Below are 23,551 nucleotides of genomic sequence, written 5' to 3' on the forward strand. Positions count from 1 at the left end.
AAGGTCCATTTTGTGATGCTAGCCTGCAAGTTGTGGTGTAGTAAAATTATCTGGTGTAGAGGGACAATGTGGAGTCAATGCAAAATGTAATCGCGTGCATCCATAACTTGATGGATGATTGATGCACAAGAAAGTGTAGCAGTAGGCATTACAACAGATGTGCTGTCAGTACTAAGGATAATGGTTTAGAAAAGGCACCTATTGGGAACCCGAGGGCTGATATGTTGGTGAAGATTTGGAAATTAAGAGTATGATCTTTTCAAGTGTTCACGTGATGAGCCATACTATACAGAGTTTTGCTTGACTTACTCTCCTACAGGCGGACGAAGTTAAGATTTGGATATCGAGTTTCCATTTTATCTAACGCAAGCTGACAACATATCACACAATCAGAGGTGGAACTGTTTAAAATCCATTTATTAGAACTTCTTTGTCATTTGATTAATCTTGGAGAAAATGCTTAATGATAGCTTCCTTCAGTGGCTTCACCTCCGTCATTATGTCAATAGTGTTTACGCCAACAATTATGACCTTCTTTAACTTCAGACTATCCATGTATCATTTCTTGGTGATCTCATATTTTCTCTAGATAACCCTAACTCGTTCATTTAGGAGCGGGTGTTTCAAACAAAGATATAGTGTAGACAAGGCGACTTCTATTTGGTTAAAGGCGGACCACCCTTTAATCATGTTATATGAGTAATGCACATAAATGACTAGATATCTTACCTCAATCAGTATGGTGTTTCCTTATGATTTGAAGGTGGTTTTTTACGTTACATAACCTTTCACATGCATTGGTTCTCCCAAAAATCCCACCAACGGTCCTTAGAAGAGCTTTAAGGTCATTTAAGTCTAGGCGAAACCTCTCAAATGCATTCTAGTAGAGGATGTCTGTAAAGTTCTATTGGTCGATCAGAACCCTTTTAATTTCCCAACTATTGCACCTCACGGTGATAACCCTAGGGTCATCATTATGTGGATAGATGACGGTTGTGTCTTTCTCGTAAAAGGCAATATCAACTTTTGGGGCTTTTAATTTGACTAAGTCAATGTCAGTATGTGAACCTTCAATGGTTGGGATTTGGCGAGCTTACCTTATTCGAGAAGAACTGATATATTTGCCCTCGGGGAATCCTTTTGTGATGGTATTTAGTGTGTGGCGAATAACTATATAGTCGCCTCCCTTACTTTATTTCTTTCATTTGTTTGATTTAGGACTCCTGAGAGCGTCTCTCCCCTAAGAATTAGATCTTCCTGGTCCCCGAACGGATTTTCCCTTGACGTACTTCTTTAAGTTCCTCTATTAAATTATATGTTCTATCTATTTTTAAGATGAAGACAGACCTTAATATGGTGCCCTTTGACTTTATGAAACTTACACCAATTGTTAGACTCGGGCCTCATGGACGTCCACCTTTAGAGATGGTGGTTGAGGGACATTGTCAAGTGGAGGACTTCTCGCCATATCTGATCTTGATGAGTATTCGGAGATGTGAAGCTCTTGATGGCTTTTCCATTTTGCTTAAATATCGTCTTGTCTCTAACAACGATGTGTATTGACCCATTCAAGAGTTGTCAGTCTAGAAGGTACACTTTTTTGCATCTCGGTCCTTCTTTTCAACATTTCTTTCTTCTCCCTTGTTGAAAAATTATGCCATGTCATTACCTTGTCCAAGGAAGCCACTGGTCTCTAGGTGAGAGACTCCTTGAAATGTCTTGTCTTGAGCCTATTATGGAATGCTCTTACGAATATTTCCCGATTTAGATGAATCACCTTGGTTGTCACCTTGTTGAAGTATGAGAGGTACTCCTTCAGAGATTTTGAGGGGCCTTAACAAATGTTGAATAGATTGGTGGTGGTCATCTTCCTATGTCTGCTCGCTGCAAATTAATGGACTAGCTTCTTCACCGAATCCTAATAGCTAATGATGGAGAGTCGAGCAAACCCTTATATCATCTTAAGGCCGCGTCTCTAAAGGTACCTGATATGAGCATGCATTTCTGTTTGCGTGGTGATGGAGGCGACATATTCATATGGGCCGTTACACATAACAAACTTGACCAATGAAAAATGTTTAAAGTTCTTTAGAGCGGGTGCCTCCCATATCTCATTTGAAAGAGGTTGGGGGTCTAACATCTCATCCTCGTTAGTCGGGGCTATACCCTGTTGACCCTGTTGAATATGAAAGACATCATCCTCTAGAGCCTAGTTATGGCGACGTAGATCGTCCATAGCGACACACATCTCTACTAGCACACTTTCTTCACCTTTAGATTCTTGACCGAAGTTATTGTCTTTTTTGCTCACCACTGTTCTGTTAACTTCCTTGACCCACCATTGCTATGTTTCTTGACACACCACCACTTTCAATATCCTTGCAGAGTTTGTGAAGTCAATGAAGGCCAATATTCACTTTTATGTTTTTTTTTAATGAAAACGAAAAAAAAAAACTTGACTTCATTTGGGACGTTCGATTGATCGAAAGGTGTGTGTTGAGTGAAAGGTACCGTGACTTTCCCGGGCTAAAGTCTCTCCAGCCCATTCCAATAACTCAAGTCTTGACCTAGCGACGCCGCCATCAGTCTCCGCCTTCGCAATCGCACCAACATGACGGACATCAAAACCCTTTCCTTCGCCGCATCCACGCCACCGCTAGCTCTCATCGCCGCCGCGAAACTCGCCGGGTTTTCTCCAGCCATCGATTCATCCCTCGCTCCTGACTCCGCCCCCACATTTCTCTTCTCCAACGGGTACGTTTCCACTTTCATTTCTCAATTTTCTTCACAATTTTTACTCATTTCTCATTGCTTGAACTAGCGATACATGGTCAATAGTACTGATTTATTGAATTTTATATACATGCATTTTCATTTTCAATTTCAATTTAGTGACTGTGTGTATTGAAGTGCCATATCTACTATCTAATACTTTGCAATTACTTTCTTCGTTACAGGTCGAAGTTGCGTGGAGCGTTTGTTCTTCTACGGTATATCGGAAGAACTTCCACGCTTCCCAATTTCTATGGCCAGAATGCATTTGAAACTAGCCAGGTGATTTTTGTGATTTATTATAGCATGACATAATATGGTTTAGTGAAATGAAAGATTGAAGTTTGTGTTGACAATTGAATTAGTGATGTTGTCTAAAAATGGTGTTTTTAGTTTTCTTCTAAATGTTTCTTGAGCAAACCTTCAATTTGGGTCCTTAAACTTTTATTACTTACTCTCGCTCGAATTTGGTACATGAACAATCCAGTGTGAATAAAAGAGATCTAGAAAATGTCGGGTAGTGAGCAACCTTTGAATTTGTATAAACTATTCATGGTGGTGAAGTATAAAGGTGGTTATGATGTTGATTGTAAGAAGAGATTGTGGGATTTGGTTGGGGAAGAGTACGGGTTGGGTGTGAGTGTTGATTCATCTGTTGAACTTATTTACAGTAAGTATTTGAGTACTCTACAGATGTCGTTGAAGAATGTAGTTGATGGTGAGTTTCCAAAGTGTATTTAGTGGATGGTAGAGTTAAATTTGGTGAGCGGTTGATGGAGTTGTAAACTGAGTTTTTGCTGGAGGATTATGGCAAGGAAGATGTAGAGGATGAACTCAAGAGTGTGTATGGATGTAGGAGGAAGTTTTGCAGTACTAATAGGGTGAAAGGGTGTGAACCCAGAATTGAATGCGGCTGAACTCGAAACGGTTTATGAGTACATAGATGGGAGGAAGTTATGTGATACTAATAGAGCGAGCGAAGGATGTCAATCTTGAGTCTAATGCGGTTAAGAAAGTTAATAGCGGAGGAGTTGTTGATGTGTGTATGCAGGATAGTAGGACGGATGAGATTAGTCTCGGAAAGTTGGGCAAACTAAATGATGCTGTGGAAATAATGGAAGAGTTTGATGAGGGTAAAGTAAAAGCAGTGGATGTATCCGATGTAGTTAACGACATGTCCGGATTGTCAGATGGAAGCAAGAGGTGTGATAATGATGACAATGATGATATCTTATTATTGGATACGTCTAGTGTTAATAGAGAGAGTTTTGGTCGGAAGAGGAAGAGAGAGTCTATGTCAGAAATGCTAATTTGAGTTACTAGCACTGCAAAGAATATTTGTGATCCTGTTGTTGGTTCAATGCCTGAAAAGTCAAAGTGGAAGTCCTACAGTAATGAAGAGACCTGGATGAAGGTTTTGTTGTTTCGAGAAGCTGCCTTTTTGAAAAAGGATTTTGGATCAAACTGTGATAAACTTGGTTGGCTGGCTCAGAAGATGCATCCTTGCATGTATGATGATAACCTTGGGGCAAATTACAATCTTAGACAGAGGATCAAATCTGACAATGGAGTTTTAGTTGGAAAATCTGCATCTATCTTTTCTAGGTTGCGAAGAACCTCAAGTGATACCGAAAGCAGTACCAAAAAAAAGTTATGTGACTCCTGTGCTTCTGAATAAATTCTTGATACATCTCCCACAGTGAACATCCCTCTTGGGCCAAACCACCAAACAAAATATAAGCCGGAATTATTGTTTAGGACCAAATTGATGGAATACTCATATTTGTTTTGTTAGTTATTGTTTGCTTCTTGTTGTTAGCTCTGTCATTCTATAGTTGTTTTTCCTTATTTCCGGTTTCTTTGGCTTTTCAGATTGATGAACTGTTAGAGTATGCACCTGTACTCTCATCAGGCCCTGCTTTTGAGAATGGATGCAAATATATTGATGAATACTTGGAGAAGCGTACATTTTTAGTTGGTTATTCACTATCAATTGCAGATCTAGCTATCTGGGCAGGTCTTGCAGGTAAAGATGTTTTATGAGGTCTATTTAACTTCACATGCAATACTACTATGTCTTTTTTAAACAACCTACCTATGGAAAAGGAAACCCTGGTATTAGTTTAGTGCTTACATTTTGTGGTTACCTCCTAGTTGTGTCCCTGCTGACAAAATAGGGTTTATTGTATGTTGCCATATCAGAAGTATAGCTAACAACCATGCAGTATCCCTTTTGCTCTATTGTTTCAACATAAAAATACTATTGTTTTGGCTTATCATTTTATATGTTTCTGTGGTAGTCTGTACATCAAAATTACTGTCTTCCATTTTTGTGGTCTTTAGTAACTTTATCATCCTTTGATCTATGTAACTTGGTAGTTCATTTTCATATCCATCTTTATTATGCTTTTCAGGGGCTGGAAAGAGATGGGAAAGCTTGAGGAAGTCAAAGAAATACCAAAATCTTGCACGATGGTACAATTCAATAGTGACAGAACACGGTACTGCCTTAAACGAAGTCACGACAACATATGTTGGTAAAAAAGGATTGGGAGAGCCATCTGCAACCAAGACAAAAGACAACGCAGTCATCACGGATAAAGTGAGGAATCTGAATGGGGATGCATCTGATAACATTAAGGGAGGAGGCAAACCTTTAGCAGAGATAGATCTTCCAGATGCTGAAGTTGGAAAAGTTCGCTTGCGATTTGCACCTGAACCCAGTGGCTATCTTCACATTGGACACTCAAAAGCAGCTCTGTTGAACAAATATTTTGCTGAGCGATATCAGGGTCAGGTTATTATTCGTTTTGATGATACCAATCCTGCTAAAGAAAGTAATGAATTTGTAGACAACTTGGTGAAAGATATTGATACATTGGGTATCAAATATGAAACAATTACATATACATCAGATTACTTCCCTGAGTTGATGGAATTGGCTGAAAAATTAATTAGCCAGGGTAAAGCATATGTTGATGACACTCCGCGTGAACAAATGCAAAAGGAGAGAATGGATGGCATAGAATCTAAATGCAGAAACCATAGTGTAGAGGAGAATTTGAAATTATGGAAGGAAATGATTGCAGGATCAGAGAGGGGCTTGCAGTGTTGTGTCCGTGGAAAGTTGGATATGCAAGACCCAAACAAATCACTTCGTGATCCTGTTTATTATCGTTGCAATCCAATGCCTCATCATAGAATTGGATCTAAGTATAAAGTGTATCCAACTTATGATTTTGCTTGTCCATTTGTTGATTCTAAGGAAGGTATCACACATGCCCTTCGGTCAAGTGAGTATCATGATCGTAATGCTCAGTATTACCGGATTCAAGAGGATATGGGAGTTAAGAAAGTTCTCATCTACGAATTTAGCAGGTTGAATATGGTCTACACTCTTCTCAGCAAACGAAAGCTTCTATGGTTTGTCCAAAATGGAAGAGTTGATTCATGGGATGATCCACGGTTTCCTACAGTGCAAGGAATTGTGCGCAGAGGTTTGAAAATTGAAGCGCTAATCCAATTTATTGTTGAACAAGTACGTAGAAGGTTTTCTTTTCATTTATATATCTAAAAGAAAATATGCACTCACTAACAAATGAGAAATACAGTAGAATATGTCATTCAGTTGTCATACATTTTTCTTCTTTGTACTTTCTTGTGGTAAAACAGCTGCTTAAAATATTGATGACTGTTCTCTGTCCTCATACAGGGTGCATCAAAAAATCTCAATCTCATGGAGTGGGACAAGCTTTGGACCATCAATAAGAAAATTATTGACCCTGTATGTCCCAGACACACTGCCGTCATTGCGGATAGACGTGTATTGCTGACCCTCAGTGATGGTCCTGAAGAATCATTTGTTCGCATCATTCCTAGGCACAAGAAATATGAAGCTGCTGGAAGTAAAGCTACCACATATACTAAAAGGATATGGCTTGACTATGCGGACGCAGAGTCCATATCAGCAGGTGAGGAAGTAACCTTGATGGATTGGGGAAATGCCATAGTAAAGGAAGTAGAGAAGGACCAAGATGGGAATGTCACGGGGCTGAGTGGTGTTTTACATCTTGAAGGATCTGTGAAGACCACAAAATTGAAGCTCACTTGGCTACCTGAGATAGATGAACTAGTTAGCCTGACATTGATGGAGTTTGATTATCTAATTACGAAGAAAAAGGTACGTCTTTCTCCTCTGTGGGTCTCTGTCATTATAAAGCATTATATGATATGTGAATCTTTTCATGAGCAATTCATGTGTCCATACAATTTCTATTGACACAACTAATCAAAAGTTGAAAAATACTAAAATACCTTCTGCACAGCTTTGATGTCTTACTTTTGATTGGTTGTATCTATGGACATTGTGATCATGGAAGAATTACTCATTATTCATATTTAGCTGAAGCCTGAAATATTAGTTTTTTTAAAAAGTGTCAAATGAAAGACATTTCTCTGTTGATTTTACTTTCGTAGTCAAAATTCCAAACCATTTTAGCAAGACAGCATGTAATACAGACTGTTCAAATAACAATTTTAGAGAGAAATAGGAGATTCATATCATCTCACCCACCAATGAGCCTTGGCTTTAAGTTGAGAGAGAAAAATGACACTTTTGTCTAGGTGGATATTTGTTTTATATCATAAGGAGTTCATATGCATTTGTGCATTGTACCTGCCAAGACACAAGTTTTATAGCACCCGAGTACCCTTATAGGCTCATACTGTATTTTGATCCCAAGTTTTATAGCACCCTAGTACCCTTATAGGCTCATCTGTTACCCATACTTTGAATACATCAAACCTGCCCGCTTTCCTGTTCAACTTTATGTTCACATTGTTTGCAGCTTGAGGAAGGAGAGGATTTCGTTGATGTGCTTAACCCCTGTACAAAAAAGGAGACTCTAGCTTATGGAGACGCCAATATGCGAAATCTTCAGCGTGGGGAGGTATTGCAGCTGGAGAGAAAGGGGTATTTCAGATGTGATGTACCCTTCATCCGACCTTCAAAACCAATTGTGTTATTTGCAATTCCAGATGGCAGGCAGCAGGCATCTTTGAAGTAGTTTTTTTTAATAAAACAAGTTGGTAATTTGGATACCTTTGTGGAACTATTTTAGTGTTTACCATCATTAGAGACTTCAGTGTTTTGTTTATAAGCAACTTATTTTGATTGTGTTCTTGACTGGCAATTTTGAATATCTTCTGATTTTTGGGGACCAATTCTGAGTCTACTTGGGAAAAGTTATTTCAGTTTATGAGCTTGATGACTTTCTATATAGAATTATAGATGATTCAAGTCAAAGCCCTACGGGTTTTAACATAATTATAAAATGATTATATGTAATTAAAGGGTGGGGAATATTTATATCAGGAATAGTTCTTACAAATTTAGTTGATGAATAATTATTTTCTCAATGTGAGAGTTTGATTGGCAAGTGTTTACAAAATTAACTTTTTTATTATTCCCATAACAGTGGAAACAAAAGAATAGCCATGATGGTCGATTTGATTATTCAACAATCTTTCCAATTTCCATTATAAAACAAAGAGACAAATGAATACAATCCACTTGCTCTAACTTTTTACTTTATGAGTTCCAACATGATCTGGAAAGGTACAAAGATTAAAAGTAGAATAACAATTGTAAGTGGCCAGACAATCACACCACCATAAGATACCTTTACTTCTTGGGTGCAAGCCTATACTTAATTTTCTCAACTTCCTTGGTACCCACTTGAAATGTCTTAGTCAACACATTGTCTGGAACAGCAGGAGTAGCTGCAAACAGTGTAACAGCAATGGACTGTGTACCAGGAAGTTGGCTGTTGAAGGCCGAAAGAACAGCAGCAGGTACATTGCCATTGTTCTTTTGGAAGTGAACCAAGCCTTTTGGGAAAACAAATATCTCACCCTTGTTAATTGTCTTTGATATGAGAACATTAGCTGTAGTTATGAACCCAACATCTAATTCCCCTTCAAGCACAAACACTACCTCGGTGGCGCGTGGATGAGTGTGAGGTGGGTTGAGGCCGCCTGGAGCATAATCAATCCTCGACAGAGACACGCCAAGAGTGTTGAGTCCGGGGACTTTCTGAACGTTGGCTCCGGTCACGACGGAGCCATATGTGTTGTTGGTGGATCCTGGTTTGGCTAGTATGTTGGAGGAGAAATCTGAGACATTTACCTTGGATGCCTCTTTGCAGGTAAATCCGTTCACTGTCACACCTGTTTTATGTATTACAGCCCTCCAAGAATTAATTTTTCAGAAAAAATAATAATTATTTAACAGCTCTTAAATCTACAAAGCTGGCTTGTGAATTGAGCATTGAGATATTATACTATAATCATTATTCAGCTGTGGTGCTTAAGTAATGCAGGTAAGAGACAAATGAAACTTAATGTTAGTGGGAATACTGTACTATAATCCACATGATTAAACAGTGGAGTCAGAAAAAAGCAAAATTAAAGTAGTTTGGTGGAAGTGGCATGCTTTTAGGAGTGAGGTTGAGATAACTTAATACATTGGAATTTGCATACTTCTCAAGTTCTCTTGCTTTGTAGAATATACTATGTATTTTAATATATGAATGAAGAAGATAGTAGAGTAATGTTAAAAGGGTATCTACCTGAGGAGAGGTCTGCGACACAAAGGTCTTGAAGAGAGTCAGGATCTGATGAGAAAGTGGTGGCCATGAGAAGAGCCAAACTCACAAGAAACAAGGAATGTGTAAGCTTCATGGTTTGGGAGAGAGTGAAAATGGAGTGGAATGAGAGTCAGGATTGAATAAATATTTATTATGAAATGGAAAGAAAGTAGTTAGGGAACCAAGGAATAGAGAATGGTATGAGAGAGTGAAAATGGAGTGGAATGAGAAGAAACAGATGAGTTGGTTGAAAATAGGTGGGGTTTCATCAATGAATTTATAGCAAAGATAGAGAGCTGGATGGGGTTGGGTTGACAACGAGACTAGATACAAACGTGCCGTTTCTTCATTTGATTTTGTCACACTCATACCAACCATTTCTCCAACTTAAAGTATAGTTTTCCATCAAGAATCCAAATCCAAGCTAAAGAAAACAAATGCCCCATACACTAGATTCTTGGGCCTAGCTCTTGGTTTGGGCCCTTCTTAGGTTTTGATCTTTGAGAAATTCTAATGTCAAATACTTCTCGAATTGATAAAAATTTCTTCAATGTTCTAGAATTTAGAGTGTTATTGAACTATGAAATCACTTATAACATGATTGAGTTTGTATACTTAATCATTCTATGAAGATATATACACTCTCCCTTTGATTTTTCTGATTGGCAATGTGTCTTTTTCACAATGGGCGCGTTGGAGGTACTGGACGGTCGTACTTCAAATATATCTGTACCAAAAGTTATGATTGTTATGCATAAGTAATAACATGGAATATAACTTAAAAATTGAAACAAATTACCTACTTGAAATGACGGTTGTACATATTCAATAAAAATGAGTAACTCACTTTTTTGTTGTGCCTTGAAATCGAAAATATGTTTTTGAGAATCCATACATGCTTAGTAGAACCACGATATTTTTATATTTCTATATAATAATAAATCTCATATCTGACATAATCATCATTCATCTTGAACCGTTCTGGCAAAAGTTAAAATATGTTTGACTTAATCGAATCAATTATTTGTTCCTAACAATTGGTATAATCCTCTCAATTACTATTTATCACCCTTATAAGATCATGATGATTGATGGAATGAGATTCAACCGACCAACTAAGTAATCATAATACAACATGGAATATATAATGATCATATTCTTCAACATTGATGACAATTTTAAAGTATTGATGCATAAATAAAGACAATTCATTTTAGTTTGGGAAGTTGCGTTGCACTGAAAAAGGACTAAGTGGTTGATAAGTTAACTGAATAATGTGACATATATTTTTTATAGTTGAGCATAATAACTCTGTCTATGAAGCTTGTGTATCTGAATGCAAAGAGTCGACATAATTAAAGAAAGATGGTGAAAACTTAGTGAAACGATCACTCTGAATCATCAAAATAATCATTCGAATTTTGAAATCTAAATTACAATAGTAACAAAACACAATAATTTCTATATACCTCAAATCAAGTTACAATATCACATGCACACACTTGAATAAATTTCCCTTGTGAGATTAGAGATGTAGTTGGATACCATTCCTCTAAGTCTTCACCATCATCGACGGATCACAACTTCTTTTAGTGAGTTGAAAGTTCATCCAAATGAATGGGCTTATCTTGCAACAACTTCTCATCATTTATCAAGCAATAGCTTGTTAGCAATTGAACATGCACACGACAATCTATAATTATCCTTATTAAGAAACTGCACATGAATTTTTTTGTACCACGTCCCTCTACCCGATCTTCCTCATCCACCATTAAACGTAATGTGTTTTTCAAAAATTCTTAACCGATTGGGACCATAACATTGTTGGGGGAGTTTTTCACTATGGAGCATTAATAACATAGTGTAGGACTATGCATCTTTGTGAGAGACACACCACTTATCCACTTAAAACCTTAAGATGATAGGTGAGTGGGTTCTATTTTTCCACTTACTCACACTTGCATTATGATTCCAACATTCCCCCTCAAGTGTGAGTCTACAATGCTCCCCCACTTACACGTGTACCGTCGTTACCTCTTCTTGAGCAACGAGACACCTCTTCTTGGGCATTTAGATACAAGTAAGTCGATCCTTTTCTCAAAACCAAAGACACGTGATACCATTTGTTGGCGTAATAATCGGGGAAGGATCGAGGAACGAGGAGCATTCTTACTTTGTGAAACTTTCCTTTGAGCAACACAGCTTTGTGGGATACACACCACTGGTCCACCTCAAACCTTAAGGTGATATAGGTGTGTGGGTTCTCTCACTTATAAAGTGTTCAATCTTCCCTTTTCTAATTAATGTGAGAATTCTTCCTCTCACTCGATTCTCAACACTCTCCCTCAAGTGTGAGTCTATACATAATGCTCCCCCTCAAGTGGAAGCTCTTTCCACATACACTTGTACCGCCATTAACACTCTTTAACAGAACACTTCCTATCCACCACTAGTGAGGAGTACTTTTGATACAAGTAAGTCGGTCCCTTTCTCGAACTAGGCTCTGATACCATTTGCTAGCGCAACAATCGGGGGAGGGTCGAGCGAGGGGCATTCTTACTTTGTAGGACTTTCGTTTTAGCAACACACATTTGTGGGAGACACGCCACTTGTCCACCTATAACCTTAAGATGATAGGTGAGTGAGTTATATTTTCTCACTAACTCACACTTATATTATTATTCTAACAAATACATTTCTATTGAATAATTGTTTTCTTATATTGACACTTTTCTAAAATGAAGCTTGTATATAAGTATATTTATGTTATATCATATTGTTAATTGATTTTCAATTTTAACATATATCACTCATTCTGTTTTCCAAATACTTTTTAAATCTACTGCGAGCATATTTGATTTTAGACAATTTCTTTATCCACCCCCCAACCTTCTTAGAAACCCACGCGAAATTCCTAAAACACCCTTATATTTCGGAAGTGCGTCTCCGAACGCACCTTTTTCCTGAAAAAAGTTGATTTCGGAAGTGCACTTCCGAAAATTTCTTATTTTTTAGGAAAAAAAGTGTTTTCGGAAATGCATCTCCAAAATCATCTTTTTTTCAGAAAAAAATGTGTTTTCGGAAATGCATCTCCGAAATCACATTTTTTCAGAAAAAAGGTACATTCGGAGATGCACTTCCGAAATCACCTTTTTTCAGAAAAAGGGTACATTCGGAGATGCACTTCCGAAATATTGTCTGCTGCAGAAAACAAAAACAAACGAACAAAACTTCGATTTATCATAAATAATAGTAATCACAAAGATAGATCAACATGAAATTAAAGTTACATATTGTTCAACACGGGTAGTTGAGGATGCGTCAACATTTTGATAACGTCAGCTCCAAAAATATGTCACACACCGTAACTTTGTCCTCACAAGTTCTGAAGCTTGAAACGTATTGGTTATCACCCAAAAGTTTCAAAAGGTGTTTCATTTCCGACGTCGGCCCCATTTTCATGACTTTAAGATTTTACTGTTCATTGTATACTTGCTTGATATTTGAAACACTATCCATTTTTTTCGCTTCAAATTCGCAAGTATGTTTCTCGACGCAACTTTGATTGTCGATAATTCAGAAATAACATTCTTCTCTTCGCAAGACAACCAACACGCACTTGGATGCCCGTGTAGATTAGTTTCCAATGCATGATTATGAACTCCACATATGACGCTAAAACGCCACAATCCATCAATCCTACGAGTTACGCGCAACTTAAACGGACACGCACACTTTCTCGATCCCGTGTCATCGTGTTTAAACACCCGATTTGTTTGTACATACTTCCCACACCTCTCGCAATTCAACACAACAAAAGCTTTCCTTCTACTACTTCCATTGTCGGACCTTAATGTCACAATGCCAAATCCAAGTTTACTAGCTTCACTTCGGACCTAATCTAGCAAATGTTCACGACAAGCGAAAGTCATATCATTTGTAAATTATGGTCGAACATCCACCGCAACGGTAATGGTTTTAACATCGTTAACCGGCTCATTAGGCTTAGCATCTACGTTGACCTCATCTGGGACTACTAACTCATCGGTGACAATGTTGTCCGGATGCACAATACCTAACATATGCAAAATACATCAATGTTGTTAAAACAATTTTTTTAAATTTTACATCAGAGCTTATTTCGGAAGTGTACTTCCTAAATTTGTTAGGTGGTGTATTTCGGAAGTGCATTTCCAAACTGACGCAGTTTTCTTCATCAACAAATCAGCAACAATGTAGTGGAATAAGAGATGAAATGAAGATTATTTACCTCAAATTGTAGCTTTCTATGTCCTCTTTAGTATGATCAACCACTTGAAAATTATTGAGGTTTTGGAGAGGGTTTGAGTTTTTGTTTGGAGGAGAATGAATAGTGAAGGAGGGAAAAGGTATATGAAGGGTGTTTTCGGAGATTCATCTCCGAAAAACACCTGATAGTTTAAATTCAACGTTTAAATTGAAAAATAAGTGCTTTCGGAGATGCATTTCCAAAAACACTCATTTTTTAGTGTTTTCGAAAATGCATCTCCGAATTCTGAGAAAATAGAAAGGAAAAAAAAAACTTTAGAGATGTATCTCCGAAATCAGAGGTATTATGGAGTTTTAAACAGGGGTTCTCACCCCAAGGGTTGGATAAAGAAATTGTTTGATTTTATTGATTGTTAATATGCATGATGTGGTGAGTCCATGCCCTTACCACTTTATTTTTCATTGGTCCAAAATCTTTTACCTTTCACATATTCTACAACTTTGAGAAATATTACTCCTACAAATTGAAAATACGTTTCCTTTGAGTCAGACTCCAATATAGTTTTGCATGCATCTATTATAGTTTCCCATATTTTAAATGGTTTGATATTTTCTCATTCTTAAATTTTAAAAATGATGTGTTTGAAGTCTATTGATGATTTGATTTACCATTTGAAGCATAGACTTGGTGTGATTAAAAAATCTATCAATTGAGGTTTTGAACTCTATTTTTCTATGATTTTTCAAAATATATGTGCTGCGTGTAAAATAATAATTCCTTGCTGCAAGTATATAATAACTTTCACTTTTTGCAAAGATTTGTTGTAACTAAAACAAATTTGAATGATTAATTAGGTAATAAATTGAATGTTTTAATATATATAAAAAAAAAGTAGATTAAATAATTAAGAGAGAAAGTTAACGAGTGTTACAGATGGGTTGTTAAATTGGGTGCAGGGGCAGCTGGTTAAATTAATCATTTGAGTGTCTTCCATTATTATATTTTAAACAAACAAAAATGTTTTGTTATATCATACTTTTCTTTTGGATTATCATTTACTCTAGGCTTTATAATGATTATTTTACATTTTTATGTATTACGATAAGTATATAAATTCAATTCTCTGGCATTGTAGCTAGCTAGGTATAGTTGAGCATTTTGCCTTGTTACTAAGAAAAAGTGAAATAATCTGTTCGAAAACACGTGTATATGTAAGTAGCATTACTCAAAATTTCATACCATTCTAACCAAGATAAAATAGTCTTTGTTATTCATCTGAGTACATTAAAATTTATGTTTACTAGTTACTTACAGCTGATATTTCTTGCCTTGTAGTTTTGTATTTTACATCATTGGTTTGTATTTCGTTTTCAGTGGGTTGCTATTCCTTGAAATTACAGGGATGAGAACTTTAAAGACACTATCTATACAATCTTCATTATTCTATTGTGAAAAATATGTTTTTTCTCTCCTTCATTTTTTCCATGACCCCGCCTCAAAAATTAATTTTCAACCCAAATTTTATAATCTTGCAACTACAATTGAGGGCATGCAAAAATTCAGACACAAGATAGTGAAATAGTGAAGCAATGCATTAGGAAAAAAATGCAAGTCAAATTAACCCAAAAAGGGGAGAACTAAGAAATCTCTACCAAATGAAGCATTGTATTTCAAACTATTAAATACTAGATTTCTCTAACTAAAATTAGTCAATTTCCCCAAATTGATTTCGCATAAATATTTTACAACTTGGAAGAATTCGCATCACTAATACGAATATATCCTCCTTCATTCCAACTGCAAACAACCAAAAAAAACAGGTAGAGTAATAGGATGTTAGTAACTGCAAAAGGAAAAGTCACATAAATTAGGTGGTGAGAAAACAATAATCCAGAATACTAACCTGATAAACATGTAAATAACTCTGCCAGTTTAAGTTACAAAACCAACTATTTTTTCTTCCTACCGCCACCGGCCTTAGTTTTCTTGTTATCCCCTTTAGCATCACTAGCCTTAGTTTTCTTGTTAGCCCCTTTAGCATCATTCACTGGTGTTTCCTGTATAAGAGAAGAATATGTGTCAAACCATGGATCTAGAAAACCATTACACAGTGCGCCATTTATTTCTTTCCACTATCTTCAACATAAAAGCAGTGTTTTTTGGTTTAGTTAAACTATCAGCAGATGTTTTGAAAAGGCTGTTTCTTCATTAAGGTTCTTGTTAGAAGACATGAAAATATTTTTTTTTCAGTTTCTCTTTTAGAAGTATCTTAGACTAAGTCGGGATATTACTTTTCATGTTTATCTTGTTATTATCATGATTTATTTCTCATGGTAGGATTTTGTGTATTGTATTAATATAAATTAGTGCTTATCGTGTTTGCATTGCATTGAATCTAAAACCCAATAATCTCAAGATGGTATCAAAGTCATATCATCCTCCATAAGCTTTCCCCTTTGGTTTCCAAGTTCACTAAGGTGTGAGACTCCTACTATTATTATTATAAATTAATAATTGTATTCAAAACCCTTTTCCTTTACTCGGCAAGGTCTAGTTCAGACTAACATGTTCTTACACACATCATCAAAATGACTATGGAGAGGAAACACAAACATGTAGTGGAAACAAGACTCACACTTCTAGATCAAGCTATTCTACACCTCAAGTTCTGTGAACATGCCTTTCAAGCTGCAACCTATCTTATATAGGCCTACTATCACCTTAGACATAACCTCATCCTATTTTGACCTTCATAAAGTTTTTCAGATTATAAGTCTTTGGTTGTGTCTACTACCCATATTTAAGACCCTATAACTCAAAATTTTGCTCATCATTTCAAAGAGTGTTTATTACTTAGCCACTCTCCTAATCAGAGGCTACACACAAATGTCTAGCCAATGACGAAAGAATATACATCTCAAAAAATGTGATATTTAATGACACCCTATCCAACTATACACCTTTCATAACACCCATAGACAAATCCCCATCCTTCCTTTTTTTCATTATCCTTCACTTAACATACTTCAAGTCCTGCCCCTAGTCATCTCTCTTCTCATTTACCAACACCCTCATTGTCATATGTACCTGAGCAATCTTTAAATTCAATCCAACACAATAACTCTATTTATTGGGTATTGAAGTTACCCATCTCTCTAATGGCAGCCTATTCCTTCCATAGACTAAATACATAAAGGATCTTTTCAACAAGGCCAACATGAGTGAAGCCAAAGGGATGTCCTCTCCCATGGTTGCTAAGCTAAAGTTATCCAAGCATGGGTCGCGCTATCTCAGTATCCGACCTACTACAGGTCCATTGTTGGTGCTCTGCAGCATGCAACCGTCACTCTTCACTAGAAAGTCATAGGACAGCAATCTAGAGAGTTTTAAAGTACCTAAGGTACTCAACATCATGGCCTTCTACTTAATCCTGCTTCTTTGTCCAAGCCTCTATCTATCACTGTATTCTCTAATGCAGACAGGAGAGTTGACCCAGAAGATAGAAAATCAACATTTGACTCTTGTATCTACCTAAGACCAAACCTAGTTGCCTGGTGGTTAAAGAAACAAACTTTAGTTGCCAAATCAAGCACTAAGACTGAATATAGGAGCCTTGCCAACAAAGCAGCATAGGAGCTTTGGTAGCAATCACTCCTGAAAGAACTCAGTTGCTTTCAACACATATTTTATTGTGACAACTTGGGCACTGTAGCTATATCTCACAATCCGGTGCTGCATGCGAAGATAAATTATATGGAATTGGATTATTTTTTTCCCTAGGGGAAAAGGTGATCAATAGGAGGAGTCTAACATAACAAATCCACTTGGATTTGAAGGGGAGATATTAGAGTAAGCAACATTAGTAACCGAGTAGAACTGTTTTGTTGAGCAAAACAAAATAATAAACTTGTATTGTGCTGGCTCAACACAACTGTAATTGATTGTGGAACTGACTCTGTCAGTTACATCACTCTATAAATAGCTTAGTAAAAGCTATTGCAATAAACTTGTTCATTCTAACCATTCCAATATACAATTTCCTTTTTTGAGTTCCAGAAGATGAATTCTTCATCTTCCACTTTCTAATATTTTAGAGGGTACATTTGTTAGATGATATGAAAGTAGTTTATAATATCTAGATATTAATTTAGAGCACCTAAGATCATCTCATAGGATTAATTTCATTTGGGAGTATTTAGGCCATATCTTCGGTATTAGTTTTCATAGTTCTTTATCCTTATTATAGTTTGTTCCCTCTACATAACGGTAATAAGTTAATAACTGATCTCAAAAGCCCAGAGTAGATTAAGACTGCCCAATTACAGAATAATGGAGCATTACAACCCCAACAACATTTGTGTAAGGAAAGAACACTAGCTATTTAGGAGAGCTTTGCATAGCTTAGTCAACCCAAAATCATAATCAACACTTAAAAGTAGCAAACCCAAGCAGAATGTCAATTGATCGTCACTACACATATATGTGATGGGCTTTTACCATACGTATACCAGAATAGAAAGAACAAAAAAAAAAAGTAGAAATTTGCTGGTTATGCAAGGAGGAGAATGGCTGTCATGAGTAAAGAGTAAGTGTTTAGTGGGGAGTGTAACAGACTGTACGGATGGCAGCAAGGAATTGGGGAGAGAATTTTATAGCATTCTTCTTTATTCTTTTATTTCGGAGCAAATTTTGTTTCTCCCAGTATATGTTTATCCTTGAGAGCCTTGTAATTTTAATAGCACATTGGTGCAGCCAGTAATGTAATATTCATTTGACTATACGTTATCAAAAAAGAAACACTCATCTGTATAATGTATAGAGAAATAAATTAATAAAATAAAATTAGAAATGAAAGGGAGGATTTGATATCTCCTCATCAAAGACTCAGAAGAAAGGATAGAAAGATTTTTAAAAAAAGAACTCCAGTCCTGTCCTTTTTTATCTCCGTCTAATCAATGGAATTTGTTTCAACAAATGAAAACCAACTAGACTTCTTAAAAGTTTAAAACAGTAATTAACTAGATCCAGGGACCTGTATGCTTATGCTAAAGGAACTAAAAGTAGAGCCAAGAACAACATTTCAAAGTTAAAATATATACACTAGAAGTAAAAGATATTGCGAGCAATCGAGCACTGCAAGGCTTGATGTAGTTTTTAAAAGTTCTCAAGCAAAATTGGTAGAAGAATTATATCTCGATTACTAAAAGACAGATTATGCATAAGCATAGATTGACAGTGAAGGTTCACCAGTGCTATTCAGCTTCAGGCACCAAAGCAGACACCTCTAGACGATGGCACAGAAAGCTCGGAACCCAGATTATAGATCGGCATTCTTAACTTGCCGAAAATCATGGACCTTGAACAGTTAGAAATTTGCAGAGAGGACATCTTATGATCAATTGCTGGTTTGAAAGACCTAAGCGTGCATTTGCTTCCCTGTCATTAAGTGTAGCAAAATTATGCTAGCATATCAGCTCTAATATTTCAAGTAAATTTGGTAAAAATTTCGGTTTACTGTACCGGGGGGACTAAGGGAACAGTTCCAAATCCAGTTTGTGAATGAATGATAGAATAAGGGTATCACTTGTCATATAAATCAGGGTATTCAATTGTTTAAACTTTGTAGTAGCTAACAATGTTTGTCATGCATTTTGAAAAAAAATCTAATAAAAAATACCCATTATCAGAAATATAAATGTGTATAATCAATCAGTTTTGTTCACGCAATTTAAGTTAACACGACTTTTCATGGAATGGAAGAGTTTTAGTCATCAATATGAGGAGGAAAATTAGGATAGGAAAATGAAAACTATGTAAGGAAACAACAATTCGTGATCTAGCTCAGGCAAACAAATAGGAGCCCAAAAATAAACTAAATCGCAGCAGACCCTAAGTCTGACCATAAATGTTCTGGTGAGGAATTCACCAGACCTTCTGCAACAATTTTGAATGTCAACAAATAGTGCATAGATGTAGTGGATGCATACCTTCCGTTTGATAGGTACAGATGGATTTGCAGTTGGCTTAAAAAATGATTCCAATCTGGAAACAGAAAAAACCAAAAAGCTAGATATGCAAGAAAAGAGAAATGAGGCCTGACACTAGTGTCCAATAAGTTAATCACACTTACCGCCCTTGTGATGACTTGTTCTTTGCCGCTTTAATTTTTTCTATTGCCTGCCATTGAAAGAAATCATAACAAAAATGTCTTCTGAAGAAACAACAAAAATCCATTGAAAGTCAACTCTAAAAACATATTTAGCTTACATACCCTTGTCACCCTGTCACTGCTGAACCCATTCTCATTTACTAGAAATGTTATTAATCCCTGTAAGAAAGGAAACATGTAACTTAGTTGTTTTGCCAAAGAAATTATATATAGAGAGAACTAACAAACATAGGTATGTCAGTATGGAGGAGCCACTTAAGATTATCCTTGTGCATTTGAAAGAATATTTTAAGTTCTCAAACAAAATAGTTATTACTTCTTCATCTGGAGGAGACCACTTAAGATTAAGTTCTTCATCATCAGTTGAGACCAGTGGTTCTTTAAAAAGTCGTCGAGCCTCCTGATATGGCCAATCGTCAGCTATCTGGTACCTGAATCAATGCTCACACTGTAAATAGTTCCCGAGACAAAACTTGAAATATTTACATCACAATAAATATCATGAACCATGCATTCAAAAGAAACAGCATTTAGATAGCATAAAATTGAGATTGTACGTTAATTAAGCTTCTCCAATAATGATAGACAGCAGAGATGATATTAATCACTGGATAAAGTAGCCAAATTATTAATGGAGTCCACCAATGTAATTGATATAATAATAAAATTTGACTCTGGTATGAAACATTACAAAACAATTGTTGAAAAATGTGTCATAGAAGTGGACTCATCATTAAAGATCCAAATATACGGGTCAGATATCTGATTGGCAATGCAGCACAAACATGACAAAGAGAAATAAGTAATATGTCACAAGCTTTCATCATGCATTTGATAATTTAAATCACATGCATTTGATAATTTAAATTGCACGCACTTGAAAACAGTGAATTTCAAAATGGGGGAAAAAACCTCTCTTTGTTTAGGTTTTCCAGTATGTTTTCAATAGAGCCGTGTTGGCGTATGAGCTTCAAAGCTGTTAGGCCCCCAATACCTGTGGTACACGTTGATTATTATTAATTAATTTATATTATACACGTGTATGTGTAGCGATCATATTGCAATCATAAAATTAAACATGAATCTAGCATCATTTGGATAAAAATGAGGCAAAATACCTCGAATGTTGTCACAGTAATCACATCCAGAAAGAATGCACAAGTCAATAAATTGGTCCATGGTCAGATCTAGCTCCGCCAAAATCTGAAACATGAGAAGTATAGAAATAAGCAGATCATACACTGAGAAACCCGTACATACTGAAAGCAGTTAACGAAAAAGGACCTTTGCAATGTCAAATTCCATTACTGGAACCTTCTTTGAGCTAGGATCCATTAGATGGCGAAGAAATTTAGGAGCTCCAAATGTTAAGGAATCCATATCTTCAGAAGCCACAGCATACACCTATAATATATAAAGTGTTCAACATTAATTATGCATAAACTTTATATCAAAGAAACTAGTATTAATTTGATTGAAGGCATAACAAAATTTAGAATTATCAAATGCAAAAAACATTAAAGAAAGAACATTTTTTAAATTCTAATGGTTTCATAAAAAGATGAAAGAATATATAGTAACATCTAATCTTCTTTCCATTTCCATGAAGTTTGTTTGAAAAGGAAGCATTTAGTAATAATTTTATCGTATTTTAGTTTTCAATAAGTAAACACACAGCAGATGTCAACTTGCCTTTCCTGCTTTGCAAAGAGCAGCACACTGAGCCTCTGCTTCTGAGGGTGCCTGGAGAATTTGAAGCATTAGTCAAATGCTTAACACATAGTACAATATATAATTTCATTAAGTATTGCAATGTCACCTCCACAACGGGCACTCCCATGAGTCTTAAAAGTTTTTTGCAGTCTTCATTATGTTGTTTAGTCACCTACAAGAGTAATAGAAATATACCCTCAACAGTAAATACCAAAACCCTGCTTCAATATCATATGGAAGAAAAACAATAAAAGTTTATGGATTACACATCTCTAAGAAACATCGACCCACCTTCACTGTCCGTTTACTGAATTTTTCAATATCTTCCTTATTGTCAGCCTGCAATGACAACAAATAGCAGCCAAAGGATGAATAACTTAATTTAATACAAGAAATCTAAGCACAAAAACCACATAGAAGTTGCCAACAAACTGCATATACCTCTATTGCTACTGACAAACCCTCTTCCGCCTCAGCTCTCCTTGAGAGACTATAACAAAGATTTTGAAAAAAAATACATCACTTGCGAAGTTCTGATAGGAATCTATAATTAGAATTCTCTAAAAATAACAAAAATCCGTGCAAAAATACCGTTTTTTCAGCTCTTGGTTCTTCATATCTGGTGGCTTCCCATCAAAAACATATCTAAATAAAAGCATTGGACAAATCAGCAAGAATACAGTGCAGTTTCTAAAATAAACTATTCTCATAGGGTTTTTTATTCAAGGAAAGGCAATATTTCAAAAAAGAAAAATTACACTGGCTTCATCCCGGCTTCTAGAAGTCTGATAGTCCGTGAAAACATTCCTTGCAAATGACTATAAAATTCAAAATCAATTAACTAACACAACAATCACCCTAACAAAAAAAAAGAAACAAAAACAGCTAAACTTAATTAAACTTATCCAACAGAAAATCCACTAAAAACCAATTAACTAACATAATAATCACCCTAACAACAAAACGAATCAAAAACAACTAAACCCAATTAACCTTATCTAATAGAAAATCCACTATGATTAAATTAAATTACTACTACAAACCTAGTAACTTCGCCAGCTTCATTAGTGAGCATTTCAGCTCCACTTCTTCCCACAACAATCTACACAAAACCAATTACACACCATAATAAACATTAACATAACCCCTTTCAGTATAATGGTTAAAAATTGAAACTTTATTGTGTTTTTTAGATGTACTACTTACAAGAAACTGGTAAATGCTCATGCTGGCATCAACAGCAATCTTGCGGCCAAAGTAGCTTTCGAATTTGTTCTCCTTCATGGATGATGGGGCATTATCGGCTAAAAGCTTTGTTAAACCCTAGAAATTAATCAGCATTGACGAAATCAAATTCAATAGTATATAATAATAGTAACCGTGATGAATTTGAGTGAAATTAAATTGAATACCTTGATACCCATTGTTGTCGTGTGTGAAAAATTTGCAGAGAAAGTGAAATGGATGGAGTGAGACGGCAGAAAAAGAAAAAGGGGCGAGGAAATAAACTTCTTCCCGCGCGATGTCCAGTAAGGGTATTTTCGACTTCTTACGGTGACAAGTTGTTAGCCCATTCTATTCTATCTCTAACGGCCCAAACACACCTTGAAGCTTTCAGGTTTTATCCTGACACTCTGGTTACACCTGACACCCCCGTATTTCAATAATATTTATTTATGTTTCTCTTGTAAAAATTTAAGCCAAAAATTTGGATAAAATATTCTGTAGAACAATCTAAAGAATATGGTATTGAGCAAAAAAATCTGTGTATATATATATATATATATATATATATATATATATATATATATATATGAAAATACGTGGAGATCATGTCATCATAGACTAACTAAGACCGATGAAGATTTGAAAGTTATGTAGATATTATATTTGATAGTTATGGAAGGGTGAAATACAATCTTATAGAGTTGAAGATTGATGAAGATTTGAAAGTTATGTGGAGATCATGTCACTGTAGGTTAACTGAGGGACCGATCGAAT

At 35.9% G+C, this 23,551-nt stretch overlaps 3 protein-coding genes across 4 annotated transcripts; 1 reads left to right on the forward strand and 2 right to left on the reverse strand.

Moving 5' to 3' along the window:
- The first annotated feature begins 2,480 nt into the window (after nucleotides 1-2,480).
- LOC131627328 (glutamate--tRNA ligase, cytoplasmic-like) lies at nucleotides 2,481-8,033 on the forward strand. Its single transcript, XM_058898166.1, has 6 exons — nucleotides 2,481-2,754; nucleotides 2,958-3,054; nucleotides 4,645-4,798; nucleotides 5,187-6,310; nucleotides 6,485-6,952; nucleotides 7,620-8,033. The coding sequence occupies exons 1-6, from the start codon at nucleotides 2,612-2,614 to the stop codon at nucleotides 7,836-7,838; spliced, it is 2,205 nt and encodes a 734-aa protein (XP_058754149.1). The 5' UTR covers nucleotides 2,481-2,611; the 3' UTR covers nucleotides 7,839-8,033.
- A 216-nt stretch (nucleotides 8,034-8,249) lies between these two features.
- LOC131627330 (rhicadhesin receptor-like) lies at nucleotides 8,250-9,682 on the reverse strand. The gene is made up of 2 exons (XM_058898170.1): nucleotides 9,402-9,682; nucleotides 8,250-9,000 (listed from the first exon to the last, which is right to left on the reverse strand). Exons 1-2 carry the CDS (start codon nucleotides 9,511-9,513, stop codon nucleotides 8,456-8,458), a joined length of 657 nt encoding a protein of 218 aa, XP_058754153.1. The 5' UTR covers nucleotides 9,514-9,682; the 3' UTR covers nucleotides 8,250-8,455.
- Nucleotides 9,683-15,315: 5,633 nt separating this feature from the next.
- On the reverse strand, nucleotides 15,316-23,118 carry LOC131627329 (flap endonuclease 1). 2 transcript variants are annotated; one of them, XM_058898169.1, is made up of 18 exons: nucleotides 22,963-23,117; nucleotides 22,757-22,873; nucleotides 22,594-22,652; nucleotides 22,309-22,368; nucleotides 22,142-22,195; nucleotides 21,992-22,040; nucleotides 21,842-21,889; nucleotides 21,657-21,722; nucleotides 21,530-21,580; nucleotides 21,122-21,241; nucleotides 20,956-21,040; nucleotides 20,750-20,831; nucleotides 20,154-20,268; nucleotides 19,940-19,996; nucleotides 19,799-19,845; nucleotides 19,656-19,710; nucleotides 15,572-15,725; nucleotides 15,316-15,465 (listed from the first exon to the last, which is right to left on the reverse strand). In XM_058898169.1, exons 1-17 carry the CDS (start codon nucleotides 22,972-22,974, stop codon nucleotides 15,618-15,620), a joined length of 1,185 nt encoding a protein of 394 aa, XP_058754152.1. In that variant the 5' UTR covers nucleotides 22,975-23,117; the 3' UTR covers nucleotides 15,316-15,465; nucleotides 15,572-15,617. The 2 variants fall into 2 exon arrangements, with proteins under 2 accessions (XP_058754152.1, XP_058754150.1); XM_058898167.1 differs by lacking the exon at nucleotides 15,316-15,465 and adding an exon at nucleotides 18,916-19,104 and having other exon boundaries at nucleotides 15,587-15,725; nucleotides 22,963-23,118.
- Nucleotides 23,119-23,551: the final 433 nt, after the last annotated feature.

Source organism: Vicia villosa, unplaced genomic scaffold (genome assembly GCF_029867415.1).
Source record: "Vicia villosa cultivar HV-30 ecotype Madison, WI unplaced genomic scaffold, Vvil1.0 ctg.000358F_1_1, whole genome shotgun sequence".
Taxonomy (NCBI): Eukaryota; Viridiplantae; Streptophyta; class Magnoliopsida; order Fabales; family Fabaceae; genus Vicia; species Vicia villosa.